Source organism: Corythoichthys intestinalis, chromosome 1, assembly GCF_030265065.1.
Source record: "Corythoichthys intestinalis isolate RoL2023-P3 chromosome 1, ASM3026506v1, whole genome shotgun sequence".
Taxonomy (NCBI): domain Eukaryota; kingdom Metazoa; phylum Chordata; class Actinopteri; order Syngnathiformes; family Syngnathidae; genus Corythoichthys; species Corythoichthys intestinalis.
In genome coordinates, this window is record NC_080395.1 from 11,366,360 (window position 1) to 11,381,767 (window position 15,408).

General features: G+C 40.8%; 1 protein-coding gene across 2 annotated transcripts; it reads right to left on the reverse strand.

The window, feature by feature from the left end:
* Positions 1 to 7,608: 7,608 nt before the first annotated feature.
* On the reverse strand, positions 7,609 to 15,107 carry LOC130921424 (gastrula zinc finger protein XlCGF57.1-like). Of its 2 annotated transcripts, none has more exons than XM_057845314.1 (2): positions 10,809 to 10,958; positions 7,609 to 10,718 (listed from the first exon to the last, which is right to left on the reverse strand). In XM_057845314.1, exon 2 carries the CDS (start codon positions 10,635 to 10,637, stop codon positions 9,273 to 9,275), a length of 1,365 nt encoding a protein of 454 aa, XP_057701297.1. In that variant the 5' UTR covers positions 10,638 to 10,718; positions 10,809 to 10,958; the 3' UTR covers positions 7,609 to 9,272. The 2 variants fall into 2 exon arrangements, with proteins under 2 accessions (XP_057701297.1, XP_057701286.1); XM_057845303.1 differs by lacking the exon at positions 10,809 to 10,958 and adding an exon at positions 14,648 to 15,107 and having other exon boundaries at positions 7,610 to 10,718.
* Between the last annotated feature and the right edge of the window lie 301 nt (positions 15,108 to 15,408).

The window sequence follows — 15,408 nt, forward strand, 5'->3', positions numbered from 1 at the left end:
ATAAAGTTGCACAACAACATAACCTTGTTCTTTCCTTCAGAAAGACCAAGGTAACTAGAAACTGCAATTTCGGGAGAAATTACACACCTTGGTCTTTCCTCTGTGGAGATACAGATCTTAGCCCCACTCAGGTCTATCAATAGAATGGACCATAATGCCAGTCAATGGCACTAAACAAAGTAAAAGCCATTAGAAAAGATTGGGAGAATTGGACGTCCATGGCCGTCAATGGCATCACCCTCCATAAGCGGCAATCCAATCAGGGACATTTGGGGGACACGTCCTAATGATATCTAGTCATTTTCTGTTGATTTGGGGAAAAAAAAAAAATTCCCATTGAAAATGAATGGGAAAAATTTTGGACGTCCATGGACGTCAATGGTATCAATTTACATAAGCGTCAATGGAATCCAAGTACATTGGCATCAATAGAGTGAACAAACATGAAGAAATGCCATTGGAAATGAATGGGAAGTTTGGACGTCCGTGGACGTCAATGGCATCACCCTCCATAAGAGGCAATGCAATCGGGGACATTTGGGGGACACGTCCTATTGATATCTAGTCATTTTCTGTTGATTTGGGTAAAAAAAAAAATTCCCATTGAAAATGAATGGGAAAAATTTTGGACGTCCATGGACGTCAATGGTATCAACTTACATAAGCGTCAATGGAATCCAAGTTTATTGGCATCAATAGAATGAACAAACATGAAAAAATGCCATTGGGATTTAGTGGGAAGTTTGGACGTCCATGAACGTCAATGGCATCACCCTCCATAAGCGGCAATGCAATCGGGGACATTTGGGGGACACGTCCTAATGATATCTAGTCATTTTCTGTTGATTTGGGGAAAAAAAAAAATTTGCCATTGAAAATGAATGGGTAAAATTTTGGACGTCCATGGACGTCAATGGCAGCACCCCCCATAAGCGTCAATGGAATTGGGGACGTTTGGGATATACGTCCTATTGATATCTGGTCATTTTCTGTTGATTTGGAGAAATGTAGTTTTTTCCCCATTGAAAATGAATGGGAAAAATTTTGGACGTCCATGTAAGTCAATGGCGGCACCCTTCATAAGCGTCAATGGAATTGGGGAAGTTTGGGGGACACGTCCTATTGATATCTGGTCATTTTCTGTTGATTTGGGGTAATTTTGTTTTTTCCCCATTGAAAATGAATGGGAAAAATTTTGGACGTCCATGGCAGTCAATGGCATCGACATCCATATAGTCAATTGAATCCAAGTACATTGGCATCAGTAGATTCGACATGCATGGCCGTCAATGGCATCAATGCAATGTAAATTCCATTGGAAATCCCATTGGAAGTGAATGGGACTTTTCCCATTCGAAATGAATGGGATAGTTTTTGGCAAATTTCCGAGGAAGCGTAATTTTTTTCCAAATTCTGTATACAACTTTTATGCCCCTCACCGTCCCGGAATTTTTGATGCCCAAATTGTGTGATTTGGTCAAAAATTGTAGGACTAGATACATTTTGAAACGTTTTTTTTTTTTTCGGAAAATTGCCGTTTACGAGCGAAGGGAAAATTTTTCGGGTCCGTTTGAAAAATTCCCATCGTCGCGCGAAAATTCCGGTCGTGCCGATATTTGAACGGTGCCGATCGGTCAAACGGTTCGGGCTGTGCAGCGTGCGTTTTTTTTTCATTCAAAATGAATTGGAAAGTTTTTGGCAAATTTCCGGGGAACCGTAAATTTTTGCCAAATTCTGTATACAACTTTTATGCCCCTCACCGTCCCGGAATTTTTGATACCCAAATTACGTGATTTGGTCAAAAATTGTAGGACTAGATACATTTTTAAACTTTTTTTTTTTTTCGGAAAATTGCCGTTTACGGGCGAACGGAAAATTTTTCGGGGCCGTTTGAAAAATTCCCATCGTCGCGCGAAAATTCCGGTCGTGCCGATACTTGAACGGTACCGATCGGAGCTACGGTTTGGGCTGCGCGGCGCGCCGAAAAAAACGTCAACAATTATTGAATAATAATAATAAAGAAAAAAGTACAATAAAGTTGTACAACTAGAAACTGCAATTTCGGGAGAAATTACACACCTTGGTCTTTCCTCTGTGGAGATACAAATCTTAGCCCCACTCAGGTCTATCAATAGAATGGACCATAATGCCAGTCATTGGCACTAAACAAAGTAAAAGCCATTAGAAAAGATTGGGAGAATTGGACGTCCATGTCCGTCAATGGCAGCACCCTCCATAATTGTTAATGGAATCGGGGAAGTTTGGGGGACACGTCCTATTGATATCTAGTCATTTTCTGTTGATTTGGGAAAAAAAAAAAAAATCTCATTGAAAATGAATGGGAAAAATTTTGGACGTCCATGGACGTCAATGGTATCAACTTACATAAGCGTCAATGGAATCCAAGTACATTGGCATCAATAAAATGAACAAACATGAAGAAATGCCATTGGAAATGAATGGGAAGTTTGGACGTCCATGAACGTCAATGGTATCACCCTCCATAAGCGGCAATGCAATCGGGGACATTTGGGGGACACGTCCTAATGATATCTAGTCATTTTCTGTTGATTTGGGAAAAAAAAAAAAATCCCATTGAAAATGAATGGGAAAATTTTTGGACGTCCATGGACGTCAATGGTATCAACTTACATAAGCGTCAATGGAATCCAAGTACATTGGCATCAATAGAATGAACAAACATGAAGAAATGCCATTGGAAATTAATGGGAAGTTTGGACGTCCCTGGACGTCAATGGCATCACCCTCCATAAGCAGCAATGCAATCGGGGACATTTGGGGGACACGTCCTAATGATATCTAGTCATTTTCTGTTGATTTGGGAAGAAAAAAAAAATTTCCCATTGAAAATGAATGGGAAAAATTTTGGACGTCCATGGACGTCAATGGTATCAACTTACATAACCGTCAATGGAATCCAAGTACATTGGCATCAAAAGAATGAACAAACATGAAGAAATGCCATTGGAAATGAATGGGAAGTTTGGACGTCCCTGGACGTCAATGGCATCACCCTCCATAAGCAGCAATGCAATCGGGGACATTTGGGGGACAGGTCCTATTGATATCTAGTCATTTTCTGTTGATTTGGGGAAAAAAAAAAATTTCCCATTGAAAATGAATGGGTAAAATTTTGGACGTCCATGGACGTCAATGGCAGCACCCCCCATAAGCGTCAATGGAATTGGGGACGTTTGGGATATACGTCCTATTGATATCTGGTCATTTTCTGTTGATTTGGAGAAATGTAGTTTTTTCCCCATTGAAAATGAATGGGAAAAATTTTGGACGTCCATGTAAGTCAATGGCGGCACCCTTCATAAGCGTCAATGGAATTGGGGAAGTTTGGGGGACACGTCCTATTGATATCTGGTCATTTTCTGTTGATTTGGGGTAATTTTGTTTTTTCCCCATTGAAAATGAATGGGAAAAATTTTGGACGTCCATGGCAGTCAATGGCATCGACATCTATATAGTCAGTTGAATCCAAGTACATTGGCATCAGTAGATTCGACATGCATGGCCGTCAATGGCATCAATGCAATGTAAATTCCATTGGAAATCCCATTGGAAGTGAATGGGACTTTTCCCATTCGAAATGAATGGGATAGTTTTTGGCAAATTTCCGAGGAAGCGTAATTTTTTCCCAAATTCTGTATACAACTTTAATGCCCCTCACCGTCCCGGAATTTTTGATGCCCAAATTATTTGATTTGGTCAAAAATTGTAGGACTAGATACATTTTGAAACTTTTTTTTTTTTCACGGAAAATTGCCGTTTACGGACGAACGGAAAAATTTTCGGGGCCATTTGTAAAGTTTCCTGTGTCACGCAAAAATTCCGGTCGTGCCGATACTTGAACGGTGCCGATCGGTCTAACGGTTCGGGCTGTGAAGCGCGCGTTTTGTTTTCCATTCAAAATGAATAGGAAAGTTTTTGGCAAATTTCCGGGGAACCGTAAATTTTTGCCAAATTCTGTATACAACTTTTATGCCCCTCACCGTCCCGGAATTTTTGATACCCAAATTATGTGATTTGGTCAAAAATTGTAGGACTAGATACATTTTTAAACTTTTTTTTTTTTTCGGAAAATTGCCGTTTACGGGCGAACGGAAAATTTTTCGTGGCGTTTTGAAAAATTCCCATCGTCACGCGAAAATTCCGGTCATGCCGATACTTGAACGGTGCCGATCGGGGCTACGGTTTAGGCTGTGCGTTGGCTCAAAAAAACGCGGAGAATAAGATGAATAAATAATAATAATAATAACTAGAAACTGCAATTTCGGGAGAAATTACACCTTGGTCTTTCCTCTGTGGAGATACAAATCTTAGCCCCACTCAGGTCTATCAATAGAATGGACCATAATGCCATTCAATGGCACTAAACAAAGTAAAAGCCATTAGAAAAGATTGGGAGAATTGGACGTCCATGGCCGTCAATGGCATCACCCTCCATAAGCGGCAATGCAATCGGGGACATTTGGGGGACACGTCCTATTGATATCTAGTTATTTTCTGTTGATTTGGGGAAAAAAAAAAAATTCCCATTGAAAATGAATGGGAAAAATTTTGGACGTCCATGGACGTCAATGGTATCAACTTACATAAGCGTCAATGGAATCCAAGTACATTGGCATCAATAGAAGGAACAAACATAAAGAAATGCCATTGGAAATGAATGGGAAGTTTGGACGTCCATGCACGTCAATGGCATCACCCTCCATAAGCGGCAATGCAATCGCGGACATTTAGGGGACACGTCCTAATGATATCAAGTCATTTTCTGTTGATTTGGGGAGAAAAAAAAAATTCCCATTGAAAATGAATGGGAAAAATTTTGGACGTCCATGGACGTCAATGGTATCAACTTACATAAGCGTCAATGGAATCCAAGTGCATTGGCATCAATAGAATGAACAAACATACAGAAATGCCATTGGAAATGAATGGGAAGTTTGGACGTCCATGGACGTCAATGGCATCACCCTCCATAAGCGGCAATGCAATCGGGGACATTTGGGAGACACGTCCTATTGACATCTCGTCACTTTCTTTTGATTTTGGGAAGAAAAAAAAAATTCCTATTGAAAATGAATGGGAAAAATTTTGGACGTCCATGGCCGTCAATGGCATCACCCTCCATAAGCGGCAATCCAATCAGGGACATTTGGGGGACACGTCCTAATGATATCTAGTCATTTTCTGTTGATTTGGGGAAAAAAAAAAATTCCCATTGAAAATGAATGGGAAAAATTTTGGACGTCCATGGACGTCAATGGTATCAATTTACATAAGCGTCAATGGAATCCAAGTACATTGGCATCAATAGAATGAACAAACATGAAGAAATGCCATTGGAAATGAATGGGAAGTTTGGACGTCCGTGGACGTCAATGGCATCACCCTCCATAAGAGGCAATGCAATCGGGGACATTTGGGGGACACGTCCTATTGATATCTAGTCATTTTCTGTTGATTTGGGGAAAAAAAAAAAATTCCCATTGAAAATGAATGGGAAAATTTTTGGACGTCCATGGACGTCAATGGTATCAACTTACATAGGCGTCAATGGAATCCAAGTACATTGGCATCAATAGAATGAACAAACATGAAGAAATGCCATTGGGATTTAATGGGAAGTTTGGACGTCCATGAACGTCAATGGCATCACCCTCCATAAGCGGCAATCCAATCGGGGACATTTGGGGGACACGTCCTAATGATATCTAGTCATTTTCTGTTGATTTGGGGAAAAAAAAAAATTCCCATTGAAAATGAATGGGAAAAATTTTGGACGTCCATGGACGTCAATGGTATCAATTTACATAAGCGTCAATGGAATCCAAGTACATTGGCATCAATAGAATGAACAAACATGAAGAAATGCCATTGGAAATGAATGGGAAGTTTGGACGTCCATGAACGTCAATGGCATCACCTTCCATAAGAGGCAATGCAATCGGGGACATTTGGGCGACACGTCCTATTGATATCTAGTCATTTTCTGTTGATTTGGGGAAAAAAAAAAAAATTCCCATTGAAAATGAATGGGAAAAATTTTGGACGTCCATGGACGTCAATGGTATCAACTTACATAAGCGTCAATGGAATCCAAGTACATTGGCATCAATAGAATGAACAAACATGAAGAAATGCCATTGGGATTTAATGGGAAGTTTGGACGTCCATGGACGTCAATGGAATCACCCTCCATAAGCGGCAATGCAATCGGGGACATTTGGGGGACACGTCCTAATGATATCTAGTCATTTTCTGTTGATTTGGGGAAAAAAAAAAATTCCCATTGAAAATGAATGGGAAAAATTTTGGACGTCCATGGACGTCAATGGTATCAATTTACATAAGCGTCAATGGAATCCAAGTACATTGGCATCAATAGAATGAACAAACATGAAGAAATGCCATTGGAAATGAATGGGAAGTTTGGACGTCCATGAACGTCAATGGCATCACCTTCCATAAGAGGCAATGCAATCGGGGACATTTGGGCGACACGTCCTATTGATATCTAGTCATTTTCTGTTGATTTGGGGAAAAAAAAAAAAATTCCCATTGAAAATGAATGGGAAAATTTTTGGACGCCCATGGACGTCAATGGCAGCACCCCCCATAAGCGTCAATGGAGTTGGGGACGTTTGGGGTATACGTCCTATTAATATCTGGTCATTTTCTGTTGATTTGGGGAAATTTAGTTTTTTCCCCATTGAAAATGAATGGGAAAAATTTTGGACGTCCATGGACGTCAATGGCGGCACCCTTCATAAGCGTCAATGGAATTGGGGAAGTTTGGGGGACACATCCTATTGATATCTGGTCATTTTCTGTTGATTTGGGGAAATTTAGTTTTTTCCCCATTGAAAATGAATGGGAAAAATTTTGGACGTCCATGGCCGTCAATGGCATCGACATCCATATAGTCAATAGAATCCAAGTACATTGGCATCAATAGATTCGACATGCATGGCCGTCAATGGCATCAATGCAATGTAAAGTCCATTGGAAATACTATTGAAAGTGAATGGGAAATTTTCCCATTAGAAATGAATGGGATAGTTTTTGGCAAATATCCGGAGAACCGTAAATTTTTTCCAAATTCTGTATACAATCTTTATGCCCCCCACCGTCCCGGAATTTTTGATGTCCAAATTATGTGATTTGCTCAAAAATTGTAGGACAAGTAGCGTTTTGAAATTTTTTTTAAAAATTGGAAAATCGGCGTTTACGGCCGAACGGAAAAATTTTCGGGGTCGTTTGAAAAATTCCCATCGTCGCACGAAAATTCCGGTCGTGTCGATACTTGAACGGTGCCGATCGGTGCTACGGTTCGGGCTGCGCGGCGCGCCGAAAAAAACGTCAACAATTATTGAATAATAATAATAATAAAGAATAATAATAAAGAAGTACAATAAAGTTGTACAACAACATAACCTTGTTCTTTCCCTTGGAAAGACCAAGGTAATAATAATAAGTACAATAAAGTTGTAGAATATCATTACCTTGTTCTTTCCTTTGGAAAGACCAAGGTAACAACATAACCTTGTTCTTTCCCTTGGAAAGACCAAGGTAATAAATGTACAGTGTACAGTGCATGAACAATGAAATGTGAATATACTGTCCTACGCTACGGCTCGGTCCTGCCTGTACAGCGAACTCCCAAAAGACAATGCTGGACGTCCGTATAATTTGCTGAATCAATTTGGTCCTCGATAGAAAAGAGGTTCGCATCAACGTAAATAAATGATAATTAGGTACTATTAGTAATAAGTAACAGGTTAGCATGCGTTCGCTATCATTAGCACATCGTCCAAACAACCACACAACTGGCTCTAAGTGTCCGATCGCGGGTGGAAAACACACAACAGCAACAGAAAGGATGATACAAGCAGGCGTTGCCTCTGTAGAGATGATTTAAAAGCATAAACAATGAAAGTAGGTTCGCAGCCGTCTATTCTCTCTCGCTAACTCGCCCACTCACTCACTCAGAGCTACGTAGCTGTCCGTCTTCTTCTGGCGTGTGAGCACTCTTCTTCACGTAAACAAGTGCGAGTGCGCCCTCACGTGGGCGTGAAAGCGCCACAAACTAAATGCATCCATTTCAAGATAAAAAAGTCAATAATACAATTGAACATACACTGCCAAAGGCAGAACGCGAACGTGGCCATAGCTACAAAGAGTTATTCAGATAACTATAGCATAAGAACATGCTAACAACTTTACAAAACCATCAGTGTCACTGCAAAACACCAAAATAACATGTGAAATTATATCATGTGTTAATAATTCCACACATAAGTCGCTCCCGAGTATAAGTCGCACCCCCAGCCAAAATATGAATAAAAAAAAAAAAACGCGACTTACAGTCCGAAAAATACGGTATTAATTATTTTTAAACCTGGTGGAACAATTTTCACAATTTCAGTTTTACCGGATAAAACCATGTTTATCACCACCAGATGTCGTGGGACTCCTCACCACACACCCAGGTTGAAAAGGAACGGGGGGGGTACGCGCCAGCTAAGAGGCACTCAGACAGCTTTTTTTCTTTTAAATGTTTTTTCAGTATTCAAGTAAAGTTTTCGGTGGCGTGTCTGCACTCAGCCAGCACACACATACGCACCAAAAAAAAAAAAAAGCCCAGTCAAAAGGGGAACTTTGGTGCAAAGGGGCAGGTGCTCAAGCACCCTCGCCACCACACGCCTGGTCCTCCATGCCGCCTTGTCGTGACAATTAAAAACATAAACTTTGGACAAGTTCGTCGAAACAACCACGTCATTTCAAAGGCGTAACTGCAAGGATGATCTGCATTTTTTTTTAGCTCTTCATCAATACTGTATTCCCAAACCCGGAAGCGTGACATAATTTCAGCAACGCAACAGAAGACTATCGACAGAGAGCACAGCAGCGGCAACGAAACAAATGAAGGAAACAAACAGAATCGGTGACTCAGTGTCTGTAAACGGGGGTCTCCAGGGTAAAACGGACAAATTAAAAATAGTCCAGGGGCATAATGCTCCATGAAACTTCTATGGTAGCATACATTGTTCTATCAAACACAACAGTTCTTTTGGCATAAAATACTGCAGTTCATTGAAAAGAGGGGTGCAAGAGCAGACACTGCTTTATTAGCCTTGTGTGTTTTCCGCTATATACTGTATATTGGATAGTTGTGAAAAAGAACAGCACCTGAAAAATAACTTTGTTCTTTATGTCATTTCATATCATTATGTATTTCAGTGTGTTTGCACATGTCTTTCTATACTGGTCTTCTGACTAAATCTTTTCTCGCAAAGTGTGCAGGCGTAAGGCTTCTCTCCAGTGTGTGTTTTTGTGTGTCTGTTTAAACGTCCCTTGTCGATATATTTTTTACCACAAACTGTGCAGGCAAAAGGCTCCTCTCCAGTGTGTGTTCTTGTGTGAATGTTTAAATTTGTCTTCGTGAAGAATTTTTTATCACAAAGTGTGCACGCAAAAGGCTTCACTCCAGTGTGTGTTCTTGTGTGATTGCTTAAATTTGCCTTCGTGAAGTATTTTTTATCACAAAGTGTGCAGGCATAACGCTTCTCCCCAGTGTGTGTTCTTGTGTGAAATACTAATTTTGCCTTCTCGATGAATCTTTTACCACAGACTGTGCAGGCAAAAGGCTTCTCTCCAGTGTGTGTTCTTGTGTGAATGTTTAATTTTTCCTTCGTGAAGTATTTCTTATCACAAAGTGTGCAAGAATGACGCTTCTCTCCAGTGTGTGTGCTTGTGTGCTTGTTTAAACCTCCCTTCTCGGTGAATCTTTTACCACAAACTGTGCAGGCAAAAGGCTTCTCTCCAGTGTGCGTTCTTGTGTGGATGTTTAAATTTGCCTTCCTGAAGAATTTTTTATCACAAACTGTGCAGGCATAAGGCTTCTCTCCAGTGTGTGTGCCTGTGTGCATGTTTAAAACCCTCTTGTCGGTGAATCTTTTTCCACAAAGTGTGCAGGCAAAAGGTTTCTCTCCAGTGTGTCTTCTTGTGTGAATGTTTAAATCGGCCTTTGAGAAGAATTTTTTAGCACAAAGTGTGCAGGCATAAGGCTTCTCTCCAGTGTGTGTGCTTGTGTGTTTGTTTAAATTTCCCTGATGGGTGAATCTTTTACCACAAACTGTGCAGGAAAAAGGCTTCTCTCCAGTGTGTGTACGCATGTGTGCCTTTAACTTGCTTTTCCAAGGAAATGTTTTATCACAAAGCGAGCAGCGAAAAGGTTTCCCAACCGTACATTCTTTTGAGTCTCTTTTAAATGAGGACTTGTCGAAGGGGTTTGAAGCATTTTGATCAAAGTCATCCTCCTCCTCATCAGTATCAAAGTCAGAAGAATGTGACGTTATTTCGTCGCTGTCCGAAAGAGGAGCTGAGAGGCCGTCCGGTTGCGATCGTCCCTCTCCTTTTGTTGCCACGTGCTGAAATGAGCCATCGCTCAAAGGGTTCGCTGCTCCGCTCTTTTTGCTTGGTCCTTCGTCTTCTTTGTTCTTCACACCGACCCCCATTGGAAACTTGAGGATTTCAACTTCCTGTTTTTCTTCTTTCATGTCAGGGGTCTCTGGCTCCGCCTCCTGTTTGATCCACAGCATGTCGGACTTCTCCTCTTGTTTAACATGGATGGGGTCGGGCTTCTCAGGGTGAAGATCTTCTACAGTGACGTCTGCGGGACTCTGGGTGGGGAAAAAAACAAAAAAATCACATGATTTGCTGACGTCAGATTTATATAGAGAAAAACTGGTAGTCCCCGGGTAACGACGTACCTGACTGATGCGATTTTAACTTTACGACGCTGGAGTCTTCAGTCTTTTATCATGTTGACTTTTGTTTTGTGATGCATGCTTTTATTTTGGTGTAGGAAATGTAGGGCAGGTAGTACTTCCGCACGCGACACTTGCAAGTCTGTGCGCATTTACACACGAAGATCGCATTTGCTCACGCTAAGATGAACGCACACACACACGCACACACACACAAGGAAGAGCCATTTGCTCCCACTAAGAAGCCGAGTGTTAGAGAGGAAAGACCCTGAGCGCACATTTCTTACTTTTGAAGCATCCACAGGCAACACCTTTTGTACCGTTTCTTGTGTGTTTTCAATTGTTGTGAAATACTTGGGGCAAGTTGTGTGATTGTTTTTGATGATGTGCGGACTCTGATACATGCTATTCGTTTGTGTTCATTGTTATTGCTGTATCAACAGCGAGTTATCGACAAAAATTTGAATTGCTGTTATTGACGATAAAACTGATTTTATTTCATTTTTATTTTGGCTTCATTCTGCAAATGTTGATGTCATGAGAAGATGAATAAAGTCAGGAAACCACACGGACTTATCTTCATCTTGGCGAGGACAGTACAATGGTGTGTCTTACTTGTTTTTGGATAGTTATTTCGAGATTTAGGCGGTATTACAAGGGTTCATTTAGAATTACGCGGAAATTCGATTTAGATCTCCGGCGTAGGAATGAAACTCGTTCGTAACCCGAGGCTACCTATATGCATTGATGAATTCACTAACTTCATGTTTTATTTAATGGTGGGCTGAGAAGCATAATTTGTGTTCAAAATGTGTTGCACGACAATAGACAATATATGTTTTTCCTCTTTATTCTACATATTGACTTGATTTTTGCCAGAGATGCCTACAGAGGCTCTCTCATTTTCACCAATGAGACAATGCAATAATAACTACATGCTCCACTATAGACCCCAATCACATGACGTCACAACTCCGCCCCCCTGACTTGATCCACCATATTGTTCGTCAGCTCGTCGTGTTTACACATTACTGCTACGTACATTCCTCTTATTATGGGGTGTTTTTCTGCTCGTTAACATTAATAATCAAAATGGTGAAGGCGTGTGTGGCGGTTGGTTACAGTAACAGGGAAGATAGACTGAGAGACTTGAAGTTCTACCGTATTCCGAGAGACCCGAAGAGGAGAACGAGATGGACTGCTGCAATTCGGCGAGAATACTGGGCACCAAACGATCACCACAGACTATGTAGTAATCATATATTAAATGCATCTTACCAGATTTAAAATATTTAGAGGGTTTTGGGCTGACAACCACAATTAAGATCATTGCGAGGCTAATCGCCGACAACATACAGTTTCAAATTCAAGATGTTTATTCCTTTCACTATCATTATTTTTTGAATAATATTTAGTTGGTACCAAGTGAAAGAAGCTGGCCTCGTCTACAGATCATCAGTTAAACAGGGGTGTCCAAACTTTTTGCAAAGGGGGCCAGATTTGGTGTGGTAAAAATGTGGGGGGCTACCTTGGCTAATTTACGTAGAACAATATATTTAAACAAATTTTAGCAAGCCCTTCTGTGTGTCACATTTGCTTTATTATTATTTTTTTAATTCATAATTTCAACAATCTCGCCTTTGTGGCGTTCTCTTTCGACCCTCGGGCTCTTGCGAAATACCGCTGCTGTGAAATTAAACTAGCTTCAAGTTGCTTTAATTTCTCGCTGCTTATTTTCCGTGTAATCCTGTCGTACATGTCAGCGTGTCTTGTTTGGTAATATTGCCTCACATTGAAATCTTTGAAAACAGCGACTGTCTCTTTACAAATGAGGCAGACACAGTTGTTGCGTATTTTATTGAAGAAATAGTCCAATATCCACCTATCTTTGAAGCTGACAAGATAGTTGTAGATATCAGGGTAGCAGATGTCAGGCAGAGAAGGCGAAGACAGCGGGTCGAAAAATATCGATTTAGGCATCAAATATGGATCTGGCGAATGGATAGACCGAAGCTTTTCCACATAACGCCTTTCATGCAACACATCCAATGAGTTTACAGCGTCTGAAGGCACCGGGGCTTCCATGAATTGCACAATAAATTGAGACCATTGACAATACGGACACACAATGACGGACAATATGGCGGCACAATACAGCGACACGTCATTGTGTGACGTTGGTGATTAGGGTCTATACCAGGGGTGGGCAAACCGGTCCTCGAGGGCCGCAGTGGGTCCTGGTCTTTGTTCCAACTGATTCAGCACAGACAGTTTAACCAATGAGGTTTCAGTGGAAACAAAAAGCACCTGACTGTAATCAACTGATTGCACTTGTAAGAAACCAGATTGGTGAAAGGCTGTCCACATGATGGGTATGAACAAAAACCCGCACCCACTGCGGCCCTTTGTGGAATAGTTTGCCCACCCCTGGTCTATACCAATCAAAGGTAACAAAATTTTTCCTCCACTAAAGGGCGCTCATGCTCTTTGGACGAATGGTATGTATTTGTTTTCTTTTTCTTCCACAAGAAAATTATATTTTATTTCAGTCAAATTTTTATCACTTGACTGTGCATGAAGGGCGGGAGGGGGGGGTGTGTGAAAACAATTCCAAAAGTTGTTGAAAATATTGTATCAGCATCGTAATATGGTCCCAAAAAACTAATGGTTGACATCGTCACCTCATCAAGGCAGTATTAAGATAAAACGGTTACTAATTGATGTTTTAAGTGTTGTTTTGGTCTGAATTCCAGTCTTTTTGTGTCATCTTTTGGCCTATTTGGCCTACCAATATTTAAGAAATATTCATGTTCCACACAGTTACTCACAATGTTACTCTTTACTTGAGTATTCTTTTCAACAAATACTTTTTTATACTTATACAGTGCAGGCGTGCAAACTGGTTAGGGGTGAAAAAGGTGACAAAGTAACATGGACACATTCTTTAAAAATCAAACAATGTGATTTTCTGTTTTTTTTTCCCACATTGTGTCTCTCATGGTTGAGGTTTGCTCATGTTGACAGTTAGAGGCCTCTCTAATATTTTCAAGAGAGAGAACTTGCACAATTAGTGGGTGACTAAATACTTATTGGCCCCACTGTACTTAAAAAAAAAATCTTTTCTCCCAAAATGAGCAGGCGAAAGGCTTCTCTCCAGAGTTTCTGCTCATTTGCGTTGCTAAATTTGTTCTCTGAGCGAATCTCTTACCACAGAGTGAGCAGGCAAAAGGCTTTTCTCCAGTGTGTGTACGCTTATGGAAAGAATGCCGCTGAGAAAATCCTTTATCGCAAATTGTGCAGGCGAAAGGCTTCACTCCAGTGTGGTTTCTTGTGTGTAATACTAAATGTCCTTTTTGAGTGAATCTTTGACCGAAAAGTGAGCAGGCAAAAGGCCTTTCTCCAGTGTGCATACGCGTGTCTTGTCAACAAATACTTCCAACAAAATATTTTCTCACAAAAGGAGCAGGCGAAAGAATTTCCTTCAGTGTGCGTATTCATGCCTGCCATGAATTAAGTGTCCCGTCTCAAGCAAACAGTGTACATGGAGGTTATGCTGTTATATTGTCCCTACCAATATTGAGACCAAACCTAGGCCCTTGGCACACTCTGAAAATGAGAGTGCCACTACCATCCAGAGTGGATGTGCAAATACATTTTATTCTCGTACAGCAAAAAGAATGTTCCCAGAGGTCACGTGCGCCACCCCCTGCATCGTTCTACGCCCCTTCGGAGGAGTGGGGGTGTGCGCCCCACTATTTGAGAAGTACTTCCCTCCAGTGACAATCAATCAAACCAAGTCTGATATTGCATGAAAAATACAACAACTAATTTCATGATCTTACCTTCATTTTGTTTTTCAGTCGTTCGCCGTGACCTGGATTTCCTCTCCTTATTTTCCACGTTCTGCTCTTCGACTTGATATTTTGGATTGCGTTGGCCTCCAGTCAGTAATTTGTCGCATTTTAAAGACAAGTCGAGAAGCGTCTCATACAATTAAAAGTAATTACGCTCATGTTCACCGATCGACTTTTCCTGAAAACAAACTTAACAAATAGGAATTGACGTTCAGCCAAAGCAATCGGAATGCGTTGACGTGTCTTAGCTAGCGAGCTAAGCTAAACTAAGTTAAGTAAGCCTGCGAAGCTTCAACATAAAGCCAACCGACTTCCACTACGCTTTAAAATGGGACTTTTTAGTCCACTAAATTCTTACTTCGGTACTTACTCGATGAAAATGTTTTGAAGGAGGTCGTTTTGTTATAATAAGGGAACACGACAGAACAGCAAGTCCCAGATGGGTACACAGAGGTTTCGTCAATGTGAACCGGAAGTAGAAACGTTCAGGTGCTGAAACTTCAGCGTGATACGATCAAGCATTTGGAACTTAGTCCCATCACGACTTTACACCCTTGGAGTCCAAAAATATTTAACAAATATGATCAACATATGCGAATTCTAGTCATCACTATCAATACCTCAATTTCAAGGCTCAGAATTTAAATATTTCGTTCGTGTATACACGGACTGCTTCCGCTGTACATCTTCCATCAAGGAACATTACAATGAACTCGCTTCATTTTTAAACGCTGAAGCTTCTCAGGCTA